This window comes from Halichoerus grypus, chromosome 9 (genome assembly GCF_964656455.1).
Source record: "Halichoerus grypus chromosome 9, mHalGry1.hap1.1, whole genome shotgun sequence".
Lineage (NCBI taxonomy): Eukaryota > Metazoa > Chordata > Mammalia > Carnivora > Phocidae > Halichoerus > Halichoerus grypus.
This window is the reverse complement of record NC_135720.1, coordinates 42900441-42921844: the sequence shown is the minus strand read 5'-3', so window position 1 is coordinate 42921844 and position 21404 is coordinate 42900441. Positions and strand designations below refer to the sequence as shown.

Below are 21404 nucleotides of genomic sequence, written 5' to 3'. Positions count from 1 at the left end.
CCACAAGGCACGGGGTGGATAGAAATGAAGGTGCTCTTCGGAGGTCGTTTCCAAGAACATCTTATATATTTACATGACACACAGCCAAACTAGGAATTCTGTGTCATTTGTGCAAGTGACAGTCATGTTCAAACTCAACCAGATCAGAGGAAACAATTTGAGAACCGACTTTAGAAGCAGCTATTGGGAAAGGAAGAAAACAGTCACTGAATAAAACAGCAGGGATTGAAGTTAATACTTTTGAGAGTCCCTCAATAAGAATTAGGTTTGAAAATCCAATGTGAATCTGTTTCTAAAATGTTTAGGTGTATGGCTTCTTGTAAAAGGACAAATCTATGTTTCCAAAGTGATCCAAAATATGTTTCAAGTTGTTGTGCTTAAATCTCGAAGCAGAAACAAAGTATGCTTGTCATGACTTGCTAATTTATTCATTATTTCTTCTGCTAGTTTTGGGCCTTGCACCTCCCTATAACTGCCAGTTGTGATTTCCAACTTCAGCGTGCATGGGGAGAACAAAAAGTCTCGTTCAACATGGATATTCCAGGCCCCACCACAATTTTGATTTGCTAAATTTGGGGTAAGGCCGTAAAATCTGCATTTCAATAGGACTTGGAAGAGACTCTGATATAGGTGGATAGTCATACCTTGGGAAAGAGCCTTAGACCAATTTTCAAGGGTGAGCTCTGAATTTACACCTTTATTTTGGAGTGGCTGGATGGATACAACGTATGCTCTCCTATGTTGTTCTTTTCTTATTAGCATAAATCTTACCAAATCCCTGTGTCTGGAAGCACAGAGCAGGACAGAAAGCAGTGCCTGTCCTTGGGAAAATCCCTGTTTTCTCATATTTCAAATAAGAGAGTTAGACTAAATGCTGTCTAGATTCCTATATAGTTCTGACACTTTATACACATATCTGATGCCTGGCAAATATTCCTGAAGCTTATGACTCATGTGTTAGCCAGTGTGGATGGAATGAGCAGGAAAAAACAGAAATCAGTCTTTGGGCCATTAAATCAGTAAGATACCCCTCCCCAGCCTCACATTTCAGCCACAACAGAGGGAGCTGGAATGGCAATTAGATATACGAACTCTATGCTCAAATGAGAAAAGATGTGTCTGGTTTTGATAAAATTTTTAGCAACTGTCTACATATAATTATCAGAAATTAGATATTGACTGCCAAGCTGCCATATCTGTGTGGATGGTTGATGATTAGTATAAAGAAGAATCACGTTTAGAATACCTTTTAATAATTCTGTCAGCAACGAGTAGACATCTTTTGTGCTACAAATGACTAAATTCAGAAGGTTTCCATTTGAGTCGCTATATGTTAAGCGAAAAACCAATTCCTTTACTTGGTACTGCAGAAACAGTTTTCTTCTGAGACAGGGACTATGAGATTAAATCATAGAATCAACAGTAGACTATTCAAATAATAACATTGAAAAACTCTATATTAGAAAAATTATGACTTACATTTTTCTGATAATGTATCTTACACAGGCCATATATGATATAAGTGGTTTAAAAAAATCTGTTGGTTGAGAGTTGAATCTAGCCACAAACACATATTTACTCCATATTTCCGTAAAACGACTATAGGTAGCAAGAAAAAAAATGTTCATCCTTATGATTATTTAAAATAACAGCACGTTATATAATACTGATACCTAATATTTTTAAAAAAATGACTGCTTTTTAGAAAACATTTGCAAATAGCCACAGCAAAACTTATGAATATAAGGTCCATTCATTCATTCATTCAGTCACCCATTCACCAGACATTTCACTGTGTGTCCAAGTGCTAAATGCTACTCGAGACACTGGAGATGGGCCACGTGGTGAGGAGGAGAGCCAAACAAAGCAACTTTCTGTTCTCATGAGGGTTAAGTTCTAAGGGGCTAGACAGACAATAAGCAAATCAGGAAATAAATATGTAACCCACACCTTGAGAAAGAGCCTGAGACCAGTTTTCAAGGATGAGCCCTTACATGCTAAGTGGACAATAAAATAGAGCAAGGAACGAAGGGTGATGGGGAATTTTGTATTAATTTGTCAAGGAAGCCATTCTGATAAGGTGGTAACTGAGCAGAGACCCAAATGAAGTGAGAAATGTGGCACAAAAACATTGGGGAAAGAGATGGACCTGGGGGGTATTTCGCTAAGTGAAGTAAGACAGATAAAGACAAATACCATACGATTTCATTTACATGTGGAATCTAAAAAATAAAACAAATGAACAAAGAAACAGAGCAGGAACAGACCCATCAACACAGAACAAACTGGCGGTTGCCAGCCTGGAGGAGGGTGGAGGGATGGGGGAAATGGGTGAAGTGGCGTAAGAGCTAGAGACTTCCAGTTATGGGAGGAATAAATCACAGGAATGAAAGGTACAGCCCGGGGAATACAGCGTCCGTCAGTGGTGCTGTGATAACGTTACATGGCGAGGGACGGTGGCTACAGCGGTGGTGAGCACAGTGTGATGTATGGACTGGTCCAATCACTACGTTAGACACCTGAAACTAACGTCACATGGTATTAACTATACTTCAATTTAAGAAAATTAAAAACAAACAAACAAACAAATCATCAGGGAAAGATTTCTAGGCAGAGAGAACAGCAACCAGAAGGTCTGAAACATTCTAAAAAGTCCCAACACGAATTTGAAAAAACCTAGGCTTTTTCAAAAATATTGGAGGCTCTCCTGTAGCTGAAGTTCTCTCTTTTCTAAGCTGCTTTGAACACTCAATCCTAGTGACCGCCTGCTCCCCTGGACCTCTATAGCAGAATTTAACTGGTAACTGAACACTTTGTTTTGGTGGTGGGCCAAGTCTGATCTCCTTGACTGGACTGTAAATTTAAGAACAAGGATCATACTTAATGCTATTTCTGCCATCAACTCCCCATCTCTACCCTACATGCCCTGCTGTTGAACATATATTGGAATTTTTTTTTTTTTTTACAAATTTATTTATTTGAGAGAGAAGGAGAGAGAGTTGAGGGGGGCAGGAGGAGAGGGAGAGAGAGAGAGAGTCTCCAGCAGACTGTCCATTCAGCATGGAGTCAGACTCGGGGCTTGATCCCAGGACCCTGAGATCATGACTTAAGCCAAAATCAAGAGTTTGGGCGCTTAACCAACCGAGCCACCCAGGTGCCCCTGTGTTGGAATCTTACTAAGATATTTGAGTAATCAAAAATGTATATGCAAAATTTTTTGCAATTTAAAGTTTTTAATGAGAATTGTTTCTTTGTCAAGATTCTCTGGGTATGGTATGGATTCACTATTAGGATTAATAATAATCACTATTATTTCAGTTTCCACCCCACATATACAAAAGCTTACTTAAAAGGAGAAAAACGTAACAAATGAGGAGATATATTAAAAGGCTTTATTCACAATAGAGAAATTTTACAAATATAGTTTTTAAAAATTATGTGTCAATCTATTACGTTTTCCATAACATTAGAGATTTATAGAAAGTTGGAAATGACAGAATAGACTTATGTACAAATTAAAAACAATCAATGAAAAGAATGGGTACTATATATGCATGACAAACATCATTGAGTTCTATAAATTTTATACAACTTATATGTGTAATATTAATTGTGCACAGTATACCAAAAACATATGCAGAAACACAAACTTAAGTGCTATTTTAATTATTCGCCTTTCAGGATGTGAATACATATGTAAACTTAACTGCACAGTTTTGCTGAAAATGAAATGAAAGACAGTGCCTACCTAAGGACTTCAGTTGTTTAAAATAATTAACACAAAATATAAATTTAATTAAATTACATCACCATAATATTCTCTTATTTTGTATACATTTTTGGTGTTTTGGGACGTAGGTTAAAAAATCCATGTTCTAGAATTGAAAAACTTTGATCTCGCCATTGGCAGAACAAAATGTAGTACAATCATCTTGCCTATTTATATCAGGATACAAAAGGTACATTATAGAGCAGTGGGTACACATGACCTGATTTTAATATCCTATCTGCTGCAGAAATACGTATCAGCTTTGTGCTCTTTCAAATCAAATTGAAAATCAAAGAAAATAAAGTAATTTAAATTGCTAGTCCAAGGACATTCATGTGAAAATTATCATCTAAATACATATGGCCCAATTTTTGCAATAATCTCACACGTTGCTTTTAAGTCCTGGGAAAAAAAGGACTCTCAACTATCCATTCATTTCGTAAGGTGAGCTGAAGATATGAGTGGAAGGAGTTATTCTGGGTCACAGGAAGTCATTAACATTGCAATAATGATGCACTAAAGGATCTTTTTCATTTACTAATTTTATTAATTTTTTCTTTGACATAAACCAATGTACAATATTGAAAAAAGAGCAGGTCACACAGGTGGTCCTTTCAGACAAAGGAAATCTTTTGAAACACTTTCAAAAGGTGAAACAGCTAAAAACAATTGAGTCTATTGAGATCTAAGAAAATAATTAAAAAACATTATGTTGAAGCATATGAAATTGCTGATATCGGACAGTTTCTCAACTACAAGCATAGCAATTCCATATGCTTCAGCCTGATTCGCAGGGTTGCATTGAGCTATCTGACCACTCTAGGTTGAAAATGCAGGTGCTCCAAGTCTCTGTTCCTCAGTATATGCATCATCACATTAGCCCTTTCTAGGAATATATATATATATAATTCATATATATATTTCACATATATGAAATATGAACTAATATGAGAAAGCACAAGGTGCCACCAAATGTATTCTTGAGAAAGCCACTCATATCTCAAAGTAATGCTTATTCTTAATGAAGAATCATATAATTATTTTGATCTGCTATATGACTGTGAGGGATTAGGAATGTCTATTCCCATATATTGCTTTTAAGCTGGAATCTCTGTGTTGAGTTTGACCAGACAAAATGTACTATATTCTTATTTGGCCTGAAAGTTTATTAGATTTTCTTCAATTGACCATGAAGAGACACATTAGCAAAGCTTCTTTCAGAGTTAAATCCTGCTTTCACAAATTGAAATGAAATAATTTACTACATTTGAGAAAGGGCCCTTTTCAAATATGAAAAAAAAATGTGGACCAAATGTAATGCTTTTTTTGAGAACAAGAAAAAAACCTTAAAGATGAAATACAAACTAAAAACCATGTTAAATACTCACCCTTTCTTTAGAGAGACTCAATTTCTTCATATACTCCGTTAAAAGCAAAAGCTAACACATGAAAAGTTATACTGTTTTCTTTCAGAAAATATAATTCAGTAATAGCAGAGCTCTGCAAAACTTGAAAGCTCCATTCGTGTGGTAGGGGATGGAAGAAATTAACCAGGACATGATCCAGAAATGACACAGGGCATTTAAAGTAAAATTTGAGAACTAATTCACAAATTAGGAAACACTAATATAATTAACCAACAAAAATATACTGTGGTTCCAATGAAATGAGGTCAACATGAGATGATCCTTTTGGGAATGACATTCTAATTTGAATTACAATATGAGTGAAGTATTTTAGAAGACATTCTATCAAATAATGATAGACCCGCATAAAGAGGCTGTCTGTCACAGTTATAAGATCTGTCTCTGGTGGATAGACAAACCAGATTAACATAAAATTGAAAAGGAAAAAGCTTTTTTAATATTTAATTTATTATTATGGCTTTTTGCAACATGGCAAAACATTACAGCTTAAAGCAGACGTCATCTCCTCATAGAGGAGGAAAAAGTTTTGCAGTCAAATCAAAATTGTAATTAAGAGGTCATTGGTATACCATTTTATTCGGTGTAATAAAAATGATATACCTTCATGAACTCCAGAGATAACTTAAAAAAAGTAAAAACCTGTGATCCACCGACTGAATAATAAAGGATATGATAAGGAATTTAGGTCCATCTATGCCTATGAAAATAAACATAAAAGACTGCAAAACAATTTTAGAACTTAGAATAATCACAGACCTACTGATAAAAATTCATCATGTGCCTGAATACCAGAAAAGGAATTATTAAGGTATGCAGTGAAGGGAATGGAGCAGAGTAAAATATAAAATGTCTTTTTATTTTTCATTGACTTCAACTTCCTTTTTATTCGTACAGAGTACAGGGAGAAGATGTGCCTCGGTATTGAAGATCCAGTGTTCCAGTGGAAGTAGATCATCATCAGAAAATATTAAGTACAAATATCTGGAGAGAGAAACATGAGTATATGAGGCCCAAGAGACCGTCAGGCAGTGAGAGCATAAGGACAGCAACGTCTCCATTCATCTTATGGAGAATCACGGACAAGGGCCAAGTATTGCAAAACCCTGAGGCGATACAGTCACGAGCGTGGAATAAAGAAGCTGCTCTGTGCTCGGGTGTTGGTGTAGGAAAACCTACTAAGCAGTCCCCAGGCATCAGACTTATATAATGACTGGAAACACAGGTGCAAACATGTGCCACGCATGGAGAGTGACCTTCGGAAGCAGGCACACTTGCTCTTACTTATCATATGTTCGTGACAAAGTCATCTGCAAAGAAGATCTGACCAGGTACCTCAGCCCCATACTTTTGGGATACATTTTACTTACTTGAGTGTCTCTGCCAGGAAGAAACTCTGCTGCACGTCGTCGTAACTCTCGTGTCTGAGGTAAACATCCCTTAGGCCTGAATAGCCTCCGTTCACTCGGCAGTGATTTTCCAGGGCCTAAGTTACCGGAAGAGGGAAAAAATGGTCACATTTCAATAAATTGCTTGTCACCAGTTTTTATTATGAAATTGCCAAATTGAAATAAAATAAGGATTCAAATTGAATGATACATGTGGAAGAGTTTCAGGCAAAAATTAAAAAATAACACAAAATGCAAATGCATATAAAGTATGAAAAGTTGGGGCGGCTCAGTCGGTTAAGCGTCTGCCTTCGGCTCAGGTCATGGTCTCAGGGTCCTGGGATCGAGGCCCGCATCGAGCTCTCTGCTCAGCGGGGAGTCTGCTTCTCCCTCTGTGCTCTCCCCCCCCTCAAAGAAATAAATAAAATCTTTTAAAAAAATAAAGTATGAAAAGTTAAAGGGTATATAGACAATATATCTCATCTAATTAGAAACACTTCTACATTTAATTATGAAATAATTTTTCAGTGTTTTTTTTTTTTTTTTTTTTTTACCATTTCCTCCTGTGGTCTAGAGCAGGGTTCGTCAAACTATGGGTCACAGGCTAAACCCAGTCTGCTGTTGATTTTGTAAATAAAGTGTTACTGAACCACAGCCATGCTCATCTGTTTACATATTGTCTGTGGCTGTTTTTTCATTACAATGGCAGAGTTGAGTCCAGGCAAACCTCGGAGACATTGTGGGTTTGGTTCCAGACCACTACAATAAGTGAATATTGTGATAAAGTGAGTCAAGTGAATTTTTTGGTTTCTCAGTGCATAGAAAAGTTATGTATAGTGTCTAGTATAGTCTAGACTATACTAGAGTCTATTAAGTGTGTGGTAGCATTATGTCTGGAAAACAATGTACATACCTTAATGAAAAAATACTGTTGCTACAAAATGCTAAGCATCATGAGCGTTCAGTGGGTTGTACTCCTTTTGCTGGTGGAGGGTCTTTCTCTGATGTTGATGGCTGCTGACTGATCAGGGGGGTGGCTGTCGAAAGTTGGGGTGGCCATGCCAATTTCTTAAAATAAGACAACAGTGAAGTCTGCCATATCAGTTGACAGTTTCTTTAACAAATGATTTCTCTGCAGCACACAATGCTGTTTGATAGCATTTTACCCATGGTAGCACTTCTTTCAAAATTGGAGTCAATCCTCTCAAACCTTGCAGCTGCTTTCTCAACTAAGTTTATGTAATATTCTAAATTCTTGGTGGTCATTTCAACAATCTTCACAGCATCTTTACCAGCAGTAGATTCCATCTCAAGAAACCATTCTTTGCTCATCCATAAGAAGCAACTCTCCATCTGTTCAAGTTTTATCATTGGATTTGGCAATTTAGTCACATCCTCAGGCTCCACTTCTAATTCTAGTTCTCTTGCTATTTCCACCACATCTGCAGTTACTTCCTCCACTGAAGTCTTGAACTCCTCAGAGTCACCCGTGAGGGTAGATATCAACTTTTTTCAAAGCCCTGTTAATGTTGATGCTTTGGCCTCCTCCATAAGTGATGAATATTCTTCATGGTATCTAGAATGGTGAATTCTTACCAGAAGGTTTTCACTGACTTTGCCCAGATCCATCAGAGGAATCACTGTCTAGGGCAGCTATAGCCTTATGAAATGTATTTCTTAAATGCTTAAAGTCAAAATGCTCCTTGAACCGTGGGCTGCAGAATGGATGCTCTGTTAGCAGGCATGAAAAATCCATCTCATTGTCCATCTCCATCAGAGCTCTTGGGCGACCAGGTACACTGTCAATGAGCAGTCATATTTTGAAAGGAATCTTTTTTTTCTGAGCAGTAGGTCTCAACAGTGGGCTTAAAATATTCAGGAAACCATACTGTAAACATGTGAGCTCTTATCCAGGCTTCGTTGTTCCATTTATAGAGCACAGGCAGAGTAGATTTAGCATCATTCTTAGAGCCCCCAAGATTTTTTGAAATGATAAGTGAGCACTGGCTTCAACTTCAAGTCACCAGCTGCATCAGCCCCCCTAACAAGTGAGTCAGCCTATCCTTTGAAGCTTGGAAGCCAGGCATTGACTTCTCCTCTCCAGTTATGAAAGTCCTAGATGGCATCTTCCTCTAAAAGAAGGCCATTTCATCTACACCAAAAATCTGTTGTGTAGTGCAGCCATTTCATTAACGATCTTCGCTAGATCTCCTGGAGAACTTGCTGTAGCTTCTACATCAGCACTTGCTGCTTCACCTTGCCCTTTGATGTTATGGAGACGGCTTCCTTCCTTAAACGTCACGAACCAACATCTTTTGTTCTGCAGGTTCCTCACCTCTTTCAGCCTTCACAAAATTGGAGAGAGTCAGGGCCTTGCTCTGGATTACGCTGCGGCTTAACGGAATGTTGTGGCTGGTTTGATCTTCTATCCGGACCACTAAACTTTCTCCCTATCAGCATACTACTTTCTTATCATTCCTGTGTTCACTGAGGTAGCACTTTTAATTTCCTTCAAGAACTTCTCCTTTGCACTTATAATGTGGCTGCTTGGCACAGGAGGCCTAGCTCTTTGGCCTTTCTTGGCTTTTTTTTTTTTTTTTTGGCTTTTGACATGCTCCTTCCTCACTAAATGTAATCATTTGTAGCTTTTGATTGAAATTGAGAGATGTGTGACTCTTCCTTTCACCTGAACACTTAGAGGCCACTGTGGGGCTAGTAACTGGCCTAATGCCAGGATTGTCATACCTCAGGAAATAGAACGGCCCGAGGAGAGAGAGAGAAATGAGGGAATGGCGAGTCAGTGGAGCCATCAGAACACCCAACATTCATCAATAAAGTTCTCTGTCTTAGTAGGGTGCTGTTTGTGGCACACCAAAACAATTACAATAATAACATCAAAGATCACTGATCACACGTCACCCTAACAAATATAATAGCAATGAAAAAGTTTGAAATATTGTGAGAAGTATCAAAATGTGACAGAGATATGAAGCAAGCAAACGCTGTTGGAAAAATGGCACCGACTAGCCTTGCTCGACATAGGGTTGTCACAAACCTTCAATCTGTAAAAAACACAGTGTCTGCACAGCACAGTAAAGCAGAGCACAGTAAAAGGAGGTCTGCCTGCAGTTGCCTATGGCCCCCAAGCCTACTTCCCTCTGGCTCTTCCAGAAGATGCTTGCTGACCCCTGATCTAGAGAGACTGTTAATGTCAACTGGGATTATAAACCCAATAACTGAGAAAGTGTAGTGGACCAAAACCAGCTGCTGCTACACCCAGAACATCTTATTTTGTAAACACTGATGGTGGAGTACTAATTAGTGATATTGGTCACAGATATCAAAGAAGAAAATGGAAAGCGGTGAAAAAAAAATGTGGCTGATATCTATTTCTAAAATATGTTTTTCCTTTCTTTAGTATGGGATGGAAGAAAATGGGATGAGTCAATTTCTTAACTGTCTGGAGAGAAATGATCCTACATTCCTGAAGTTTCTCTGACTATAATGAGTATTTGGAAAAGAGATGAGTTGGGCAGTGTGGGAATGAAAATTTAGGTAACAACTGAACAACTTGCAGGCTACATGAACAAAGAAAATACCTCATGATTTGGTACTTTTTAAAAGCCACTGGGAAAATAAGATCAACTTAAAAACTGCTTTGATTATATTCTCTGTTGTAGACAACAAACCAAGCTGGGGGAAAGCTTGCAGAAAGGAAATTTCAGGTCCTATTATTTTTTTTCCTTCCTTCCTTTTTTGATAGAAGTTCTTTTTGATTAAAAAGTCAAATACCAGATACACTGGAGTAGGCCAAAGATTATTTGTAAAAAAGTAAAAAAAAAAAACAAACAAACCAGGATTTAGAAGAAATGGACAAATTTGTTGTTATGGAACATAATTAAATCCTACTTCCAGACATTTCCTAAAAAAGATTTTAACAACAAAACTTTTTCTTATTTTCTTCCCTTGAAGTTCTTTGGTGATAAGCTAATGAGAGGACAAGGCAGGCACGATAAACTGCCAACTCCTCTCTCCCACAGAAATTTCTATAAGCTCCTTCTTTCAATTATAGGGAAAGAGTTGTTCTGTGGTATGGACAATGCCCAACCGTTTTTCCTCTCTTCAGTTCACCCTCATTCTTCTTCTCACTCAGTCTTAATGTGGTGAGTCAGAGTTGTCCAGCACGCGTTCTAACATCTCAGAAGAAGGGGCTGAATCCTGGCCCTGGACTCCTTAACCGGGGCCTCCGACGTGCCTGGACCCGGGCAGTGTCCCTTGGTTCAACATGGGGTTGTTATGAGAATAAAACAAGATGAAGACACACTTCGCAGAGTGACAGGGATCTTTCAGAGGTTTAGAGAGGCTTAGCTACTTTTACTTTTTGAGGCTTTTGGCAAATTAAAAAAAAAAAAGGGGGGGAAAATGCCAGAGGCTTTTTTTTTTTTTTTAACTTTTAAAAAATGAAAAGGCATCATGTCAAATATAAATTTTAAAACTTTAGGAATATGAAGCTGGGGATAAGCAGCCCTCCTGGGCACCCATCACAGGCCCTGGCTTTACGGTATCTCAACAGTAGAAGAAGTCATGTATTTATGCTGCATAGTCTGATGAGAACATCATTTTACTGCAATCTGTTCTTGGGACTCTCAGACTCTAGGCATAGGACCACCTCGATTTTACGTAAATGCTTACATTATTAGTGACCATATGTGGCTGGGATGCACTAAGAGCAGAGAAAAGAAAAACAGGAAAATGTTTACAGTTACTGGAACTCTAAACAAACCCAGACCCCAAGGGACTGTACCTCTTTAGGGGGGAAAAGGTAAGAGAATAGCGAGCAGCATGAGTTAAATCGTAAGTCAGAAAGGGAGAGAAAAGAATTCTCTTATCTTTAGGTTAAAAGTGTTAGAATAACGGCTGATCCATGGAGATTTCCAAGAGTGGATTCTAGGGAACAATGCTCATAATAAGGCTGAATGGTTGAGTTTGGTCTGAGTTCATAGGTAGAACCTAGCAAAACAGACATATCAAAGAGTCTGGAAACAGGGATCAAGCCTGGGGAGGGAGAAGCAGGAACTGGGAAGACAAATCACTTTCTGAGAGCCAGAATGTCCATATGGCAAAGGTCAGATTTAGGAGACTAGAAAAAATTGTCTGTGTGGAAAAAGAAGGACAAAAAATCCCTATATAAGGCTTATCTGCTACTGTGGACCAGGGGAGACACCATATAATCCATACATACCTTTATAGACATTGTATAATCTATAACTACCAAGACATATATGAATACATAGGTATAATTTAGAGTAGAGCTTTATCAGAATATTACCCGTAATAGGGAGGAGTTTAATGAAGTTTTCATGACATTATTGAGAAAAACAAAAGAACTATGAGGTAAATGTTATTTTTGCTACATAGATTCACAAGTGTGTAAACATCTGTGATTAATGGATTGTTGGTAACCTGCGGAGAAGTTTCTAGTACCCTATGCTGGATTATATAATTTCATATCTTGTTTGACATTATTATTGTGTTCAGCGTTACTATTCAGAAATTCAGCTAAGACATGGAAAGCAGGTTTATCGTATGAGTGCAAGAAGTCTGGAAAGGGAGTGCTTCGTTAGAAGATGGGAAGATGGCTGACAAATACTTTACAAATAGCAAATGTGGTTGAACACAAGGGTGAACAAAAGAGATGTCTCGACAGGAGCTAATACAGTAGCTAATATCATTTGACCACAACTTCGATGTAAGCCAGGGGTTTTACAATCCACCAAAAAACCAAGTTGGACCATCGGCTGTGGGAAATAACACTCAGAAGAGAGGTTATTGGGTCACACTGCTCAGCCCTGAGAGACCACACACGTCATGAGGAGGTGGAGGGAAATGGTGGATGAGGATGGACCAGTGGGCAGAACGTGCTGTCTTCAGATAACTGAGGAGCTAAAGTGTAGAAGACAGAAGGGATTTTCCCCCAGTACCTCCAGAGCACAAAACACTGTAAATTCTGGTTTCAAAAGGAGTAAGTTTCTAACACTTTCAACCATTAAAAAATGGAATTACTTTATTAGTAGTATATTCTTTTTTTAAAACTACAAAGTCCTTGAATTGATGAGGAATAGCCATCTGGCAAAGATGACAAGGAGGTCTTTTCTTTGAGGGGAAGGCTAGTCTATGTGTTTTAGTTTGGGTTCCCCTAAAAATGGAGCATGAGGACAAGGGCCAGATGCAACAAGTTTTTAAGGGAGGTGACATCAGGAAGGGAATGAGCAGGGCAAGTGAACCGGGGGAGGGAGAAGAGCCCGTGAAATGTGCTGAGCAGGTGACAGCTGTGGGCCGTGAAGGCTCCCTCCCACTGGAAACCCTCTGAGGAATCATGCAGAATGCATCTCAGAGTTATTCTGCAAAGGGGGAAGACTGGGCTAGCTGTTCATCAACTCTGAGACCTCACTGGTTCAGGACTGCCCCTGCGGACTTTACCTCTCCCACCTCCCGGACCACAGCCAGCTACCTGGGAAGAAGCTCAGAGCTGGGGCAGCTGAGAAGCACAGGGGGTCGGGGGGCGGGTGGGGGGGTGGGGAGGTGCAGGGATGTGGTCCCTGCAGCTGTAGCTGAAACAAAGGAGGGCTGAGGGGATGTCACGCAAGGGAAAAGAGTACCACCACACTATCTCTGTTGATGATTCTGTGCTTTAAAGAGGGCAAGCGTCCCAGCACTCCCCCCTCCCCGCTCTACCTCAAGTTCTAGCAGAAGCACTAGTGGCAAAAAGCAAGGGCAGGGGGCGGGGGTTGGTTCGGAGGGTTCAGACTGTGCACAGGGAGACAATCTTACATCATATGCTACAGTAGAAGTTAACAATAGACAAAAATCCTAACCCTTAAAACCAAGTTATTACCCCACAAACATGCTCCCCTGAAGAACCAAGCAAACCAAAGCTTCCCATTCACACGGCCATAGAGGTTTACTTATTTCCATTTTTGTATCAGTTCTCTCTCAGACATTTTTCACATTTTAACAACTCTAAAATTGGCATGTCATAATTTAATTGGTGGTGTGGTACTTTCTCAGTGGTGTACAAAATAATGGTGTTTCTTATCAATTAGGGTGTTTTACATTTGATGAAATACGTTATTCCTGATATTTTCAATTTAAACTGATATTTGCAAGGTGACTATTAGCCTTGAATTCTTTTGCTGGCCTAGTGAAAACCAAAATAATTTCCTATCACCAAAGCTTAGATGAACCTCAATTTTTATACATTTTTTTCAGAGGAAAAAACATAAATTTAAAGAAATTGGAATTACCACCGACTAAACATAATTAGAAAACTTTGCAAGAAGTAAAAGACAAAAAGAGGCCTAAAGAATCGTTATTACTTAAAATGACTAATGACTAGGGATAAGGCACACACTACACGAAGAGGGTAATACGCAAGATTCATCAACGGCTTCCTAAGATATTAGTTATAACTTACACAAAGGCAATATATTCATTTTAGATTTCCTGAGAGAAGTTATTTCTAACAGTCAGGTTTTAAAGACAGCTAACTTTGTAACAGTGAGTGTAATTAAAGTGTTGGCTTGTTCTTATCTCCTTGATGCTCCACCACAACTCCTTCCAGAATAATAGCTCTTAAAATTAACATTATTTGATGCAGAATCTGGAGAGTGTGGCTGCTGGTACCAGCACACAGTGTTCACTAGATTAGTTTGGGAAGATGACACGCCATGTTCTGTAGGAAGAGACCCAAGGGGTGACGAAGACAATTCAAACAGCGCATTGGATAGATGGAAAGCTTATAGATATTCAGAGAAACCTGAGGTCAGTGAACGAATATTGCTGCACAAAGTAGTTCTTCTATAAGTTCTTTCTAGAAGTTAGATCTAAGTAGCTAATTTACTCTGTGGAAGAATTTCAAGCTAAAATGGAACTGGAACCGGAAGACAGAAAACAGAAAATCTTACGCATGTACCCTTAGGAACGCAAACTTAAGGACCGTGAGACTGATTTCCTGTACATGCCAGATTTACAGAAAACTGATAATACTGGGATGATAGGGAGTTGGCCAGAGGTTGCCTTATATCAACCCCTTGGGAAGTTTTACTTATGGAATGAACAAGAACTGACCCAGGTCAGGCTGGTCTCACAAAATAGCTCAGTTGTGCTTTATTTGTATGACTCGACTGGTTTTGTCCACTCAGGGAATTCTCAAAGCTGGTGCCTATTTGTTTTTTATTTTAACAGACTCTATCTGAATTCTCTCTTCTTTACATACAGCCCACCTTGAAACTTCAAATGACTCACTTGTGTTTGCTGAATTGCAATTCCTCTGCTGTCCCTGAATAAACTCTTTTTTATGGACAATTTTGAGTTTGTCTCGTTTACCTTTTTATTTAGGTTGAAACTAAGTAGAAGCACATATTTTCATTTCAATGCCCAAAGACTCATAAAAACCAACCAACCAACCAATGTAGCGGCTTCTCAAAACAGACAACAGGCAGAGGTCATTATCCCCAAGTTGTCAGTAACTGTGGAATTAAGTGACCATTATTTCTATGGCTGTGGGAACTTAATTTTATAATATGCCTTTCTAGATATCTCTTTTAGTATCAAAGTAGGTCTATTACTATCACCATTACATAAAGCAAAGCTGAAGCCAGGGATATAGGATGACAACTGAAAACACTCATTCTTGAATTGGGGAAAATTCTAATTAAACCTTTAAAAATCAGGGGGCCCAGGTAGCTCAGTCGGATGAGCGGCTGACTCTTGATTTTGGCTCAGGTCGCGATTAGGGTCGTGAGATGGAGCCCCCACTGGGCTCTGTGATGGGCATGGAGCCTGCTGAAGATTCTCTCTTTCCCCCCTCTCCCTCTGTACCCACCCCTCAAAGCTTTAAAAATCCTAGAAAAGTTGATAAGCTAGATTTAAAGAAATCACTGAGCATTTTTCCCTGAGACATTTATGTATAAGAAATATAAGCAAATTAAAACATCACCTCTACGGCTTCCCAGGCCCACTTCCTGTACTTTGGATCATGAGTCAGTCGCCACATGTACATGTAAGTCTCAACAACCTCTGGCCGTAGGATGTAGTACTTTTCGTTCTGCCTGGTGGCGATGGCCTCAACACCACCATCGAACCTGAAAGCTTCCGGTCCCAGTTTCATATCTAAAGGGCACGCAAGGGTGACAAGGGTTATTGTCTGGATGCTGCTCAGTTCTATAACTTCAATGAAATGAGAAAGTACTTTACAACATTCAAGAGAGATGTCAAAACAATTGCTTTAAGGAATGGTTATAAACATCCTATAATAAACAATATTCGATATACTTTTAAAATACAGTCATCTGAGAGTCCTTTTTAAAGCACTGCAATGATCTGTTACTTTCATTTAACCAGCACTTACTGAGTGCCCCCCAGTAGGTACAAGGCACTACAGCACCCCTTATTAGTCAGCTGGAAAACCAGTGGTTGAGAATTCTATGTCATTATGTCATGAGAGGTTACTTAATCTTTGGGCTTCAAACTCCTGTTTTATAAGAAGGGAGCCAGACTCTTATTTCACGGAGATACTGAAAAGGTTAATAATGGCATAAAAAACTAAGTTTCTTTTGCACATGGGACAGAGAATCTTAACCAATGTTATTTACCTAAAGCAGGGTCAATAAATCAGCCTGGCTTAACCCTGTATGGCTTCAATTCTTATTCCTTGGGAAAACTAAGGGTAGATATTTTTATGTAGAAAAGCAGTGCTTCTTAAAGTAAAAAATATAAATTCCTTTAAAATATTCATCATGAGCTTCCAGTTTCATGAGGCACACTGGATATTCTTTTGGTGGCAGCAGTGACAATGGTCCTTACTGAACAAAATAAAAGCCTGTGGGAATAGATCGAAAATGAAGAATCACAGGTACTCACAGGTGCGATTGTAAGATTCATAACAGGTTCGGGCAATTTCAGCCCCGAGCTGAAGGTAGTGCTGGGTCAGGCCCGTGGGAGCGTCGTCGGCCCCAAGTGCAAACATGCCTCCAGCAAAGCAGGTCAGGTGACCCATCTTGTGTTCCAGGAGGCCCCCTTTCCACTCCGCGATGTAAGTCAGCCCCGTACTAGACTTGCGGATCAAGTGAGTCTCAATTGCCTGCAAATCAGACTTATTTTCAACATTTTTAAATCCCTTCCAAATTTATACTAAAAACATTCTCCACACTAAGAGAGAAAAAGAATAAAACATCACTCGCAGTTTGAATTTGGTGCCCTCAATCTGATTCCACCTGAAATTTTGTTATTGCTTTCTGTATTCCTCCTCTAGTCTCTGCCTTATTAGTCTGGTTAGTTAGGATTATCGCTGCTGGGCCAGCCCAGTTGGTTTTGCCTGGTTCCACGACCAAACATTTGTAGTCCTCAGACCTCAAAAGCTGTCCCCTTCTCAAAGAGAGGCCACAGGTGTAGAGGTTAATGGTTAATGCATTTCCATTTTCACAATGGAGAAATGACACAAAGCACAAGCCCACTATGGATGAAGAATAGAGTGTATTTGTGTATAAAGTCCAGGCGGGGAGTGTTACCCTGCCTTTGGCTCTCTTAGGCTCAGAGGGCGGTAAACTGAGGGGGAAAGGTGTGCCATTCTTGAATCAGATTGCTTGGCCTCAAATTCCAACTCTGACACTGTCTGTGAACTTGGTGGGTAATTTGCTTGCTGTATCCCTAAATCTCAGTATCCTTAACCATAAAAAGGGAATAGTAGTATCTTCTGAGAAAACTCTGCAACATTTAGTGTATGAAGCCGTCAATGCTGTGACTAGCACTTGATAAGTTTTATTTATCATCATCACTCACATCTCCACTGTGGTAACACTTGAATTAAATTCCTCCCTAATAATTCTATTAAAAAGCACATTAGTATATAATAAAAAAAGACATATAAAAAGATGCTCATCATCACTTATCATCTAGGGAATGCACAAACAAAACTACAATGTGATATCACCTCACACCTGTCAGAATGGCTAAAATCAACAACACAAAGAACAACAGGTTTTGGTGAGGATGCAGAGAAAAAGGAACCCTTGTGCACTATTGGTGGGAATGCAAACTGGTGCAGCCACTGTGGAAAACAGTATGGAAGTTTCTCAAAAAGTTAAAAGTAGAACTACCCTGTGATCCAGCAATCACACTACTGGGTATTTACCTGAAGAATACAAGACCACAACCTGCCTCCCAGCTCCACTGCTTGGGCACTCTACCGGCTCAGGCACCCCCATTCGCTCTGTGACTCCTCTGGTTCCGAGACCACAAACTGAGGGTTACAGATGGGTGGGGGGTGGGACGATGGGGTAGCTGGCTGATGGGTATTAAGAAGGGCATGTGATGTGATGAGCACTGAGTGTTATATGCAACTAATGAATCATTGAACACTACATCAAAAATTAATGATGTACTATATGTTGGCTAACTGAAGATAAAAAAAAAGATTACAAAACCATTAATTCAAAGGGATACAGACATCCCTATGTTTATAGCAGCACTATTTACAATAGCCAAGACATGGAAGCAGCCCAAGTGCCCACTGATTGATGAATAAAGAAGATGTGGCAATAATGGAATCATTCAGCCACAAAAAAGAATGAAATCTTGCCATCACAATGATATGGATGAAGCTAGAGAGTATAATACTAAGTGAAATACGTCAGTTGGAGAAAGACAAATACCATATGATTTCACTCATATGTGAAATTTAAGAAACAAAACAAACCAAGTACAGGGAACAAAAACGAGAGAAACAAATCAAGAAACAAGCTCTTAATTATAGAGAACAAGCTGATGGTTACCAGAGGGGAGGGAGGATGGGTGAAATAGGTAATGGGGATTAAGGAGCGCACATGTAATGAGCATAGGGTGATGTATGGAAGTGTTGAATCACTCTATTGTACACCTGAGCCTAATATAATGCTGTATGTTAACTAACTGGAGTTAAAATAAAAACTTAAAAAAAAAAGAATAAAGGTCTGTAAACTGGGGAGAAATGATGTTTACAAGAATGATTTGTAAAATACCTTTTATTTTTGCCCTAGGACTGTTGATATTCTTTTATAATAGATAGAAAACATAAAATAAGCCTTACATTTTAAAAAGCAAAAATGAGGTATAACGGTTTGGAATTGCTAACTGTAGCTGCTGCTGTAACAGGAAATGTGTTTTTCCCCCTCCCAACTACTCCATAGAAGACAAAGAGCTCTGAATACGTCCATACCTGTTATGCCATTATAAAAAAAAGAGCTTTTTAGGAAGTACCTTTGGGAATAGTAGACACAGACAAAACTTGTGATAGAGAAGAATGAATGAAAATGAACACACAGACAGATAACACCTTTCCTACCTTTACTGAAAATAAACAATTGAAACACCAAGATGGTAAGAAATAAAGGAACACACTACTGTGCTCATTAACTGCGGTTAGCTAATTTTATAGATGGTCTAGTTATTATATTAATATTTCATTCTTATTTAACTGAACATCTTAACCATTTACATTTCTCATAGCACAAACTGCAATAAAGTTCTTCAAGCAGACACTTGTTCATCACCCAAGAAATTATTCTTTTTATATGGCAAAAGTTATAGCTTTTGAGCATGGACTAGAGAAATATTATTATCCTGTTATGGATCCTGAATAAAGTACTATATTATTTTTGGCATGATTCTGACCAAGATGCTACCTCTCAAACTACAATGAAGTTCCAAGACCTTCAAAGCGATGTTTGTGTGACTGTGGGAAAGTGTAAATAAATATAAAGGAGGAAAAAATAGTCTTTAGTGGTTCTAAAAATATGTGTTAAATCTGCAGAGAATTGATTAGGAAGAAAGAATATCATGTATTTTGTGATTTCAGTCCTCCATATTTGAAAAAAAATGAGTTTGATGAAACCTTTAGAAACCTAAATGTCTAATACATCATGTGCCCAGGTACCATTCACTCCAGTGGACCCTTGGTACAATGAATATCTACCATGGTGGATTCTTAGTGTGGTCTCCAGAGAAGAACATAACAGCCAGTTGAAAGCCCAAAGTATTTTGTTATTAAAACAATCAAAGAAAACAGACCATGCTGGGATTAAATGCTCTCCAAAATCTACTTGAAGCTAAAACTGAAGAACTGTATCTCCAGGAACTCAACTGTCCAGGATGATAATTATGGGATCTTCTCTTTAATGTTTTTTTTAAAGTACCGCTTAGCAGAAAGAAACTTTGTTATATAAGACATGGTTACTTCTCCAATCAGAAAGTTAAGTGTTCTAGCTTTCCTTTCTAAGTTGAAAACACAATGGATTGAAAATGTTTTTACTACTAAGAGAAACTGGAAACACTTTACTTCTTTTGTTCTTAATGGATTTTCCTGTCAATGGTTTGTCTAAATACAATATATTAAAAGCTGTGTGGGTATAGTTCTAGAAACTGGGGGAAAATATTTCAAAGAACATTTTAAAATTGCCTTTCCTAGAACATCAAGATCTTAGGGGGCCACTTTAAGATTAGAATAATTAAAATATCTGCTAGGATAGTAATGAAAAAACGACATAACACAAACCATATTGTTTGGAGAATTCCCTAGCTTAAAACTTGAAATCTCATAGGAATGAAGAAAAACAAACCTGGCAGAGGCCATGTGGGCTATATCCTAGTTTGCTTTTTATGTTCATCATGTGCCTTAATTAAGGCTGTGCTAAATGAAAGCCAGTGTACTAACTAAGGCGTTCTGGTTCCTATTTGTGAAACAGTAAAGAGTCTTATCTGCTGTACTTAGTGATGCTTCTTATTGACTGTGGGAGGGAACCACAGTAATAGTCAATCTGGCCCAACCAGAGCAAAGCAAACTGCATTTATATTTAAATGAATAAATTGGATTATTATGTCTAAATTACCCAGACCTCCTCTCGGGGAGACTAATTTTAAAACAGTAGCTACATTACTGAGGAGTTACAAATTTCCATCCTGCCCACCTAAGAATTAATACTCTCAATTATAAAAAAAATTCTAAACAGTCAATAAAAAAGACATTTTTCTGATTTAGCCATACTTTTATAACATTATTTGAGATGCCTTGATAATATTAAAAAAATATGGGTTACCATATAAAATACTTATCAATCACAAAGGCACTTGGCTCTGCTAAAAAATTTGTTTCTGAAAAGTTGGGTGTGAGTTCAAGTATTTTATATGAAATAATATTCTTCTTTTGCTTTATTTACTTTCAAATTTTATTTTCATTTTTTTTTATTTTTTATTTTTTTTATTATTATTATTTTTTAAGATTTTATTTATTTATTTGACAGAGAGAGACACAGCGAGAGCAGGAACACAAGCAGGGGGAATGGGAGAGGGAGAAGCAGGCTTCCTGCCGAGCAGGGAGCCCGATGCGGGACTCGATCCCAGGACACTGGGATCATGACCTGAGCCGAAGGCAGACGCTTAACGACTGAGCCACCCAGGCGCCCCTATTTTCATTTTTGATTGACGCTTACATTTGCTTGAGGCTTAGTTTACTCTTACACTGGCCACCTCCTATATATTTTGCTAAACAATTTCTAACTTATTTTTACGAACTTACTGCATGTAAAGAACACTTAAATGTAGTATGGAAATTCTTATTCACAAATAAATCCATAGTGGTGAGGTAAAAAGAGACAAGTGTTGACACAAATTTTAGTTTGAATTTTGGTTCCACACTCCTACTCCTTGAAGAAAAATATTTCTTTTTTGGATATGTGAATCTTTACTGAGGTGGGATTACTATTGTTATAATTATATTAGCAGACACTGAAC

General features: G+C 38.4%; 1 protein-coding gene across 2 annotated transcripts in view; it reads right to left on the bottom strand.

Moving 5' to 3' along the window:
- Positions 1–3374: 3374 nt before the first annotated feature.
- The window catches only part of MAN1A1 (mannosidase alpha class 1A member 1), a 164693-nt gene continuing 146663 nt past the window's right edge, over positions 3375–21404 (bottom strand). For both annotated transcript variants that reach the window (XM_078054798.1, XM_078054799.1), the window contains exons 10-13: positions 16503–16722; positions 15580–15752; positions 6564–6679; positions 3375–6177 (exon numbers count right to left, since the gene is read on the bottom strand). In XM_078054798.1, the coding sequence (XP_077910924.1) occupies positions 6051–6177; positions 6564–6679; positions 15580–15752; positions 16503–16722 (636 nt within the window). In that variant the 3' untranslated portion in view covers positions 3375–6050. The remainder of the gene's footprint in view (positions 6178–6563; positions 6680–15579; positions 15753–16502; positions 16723–21404) is intronic.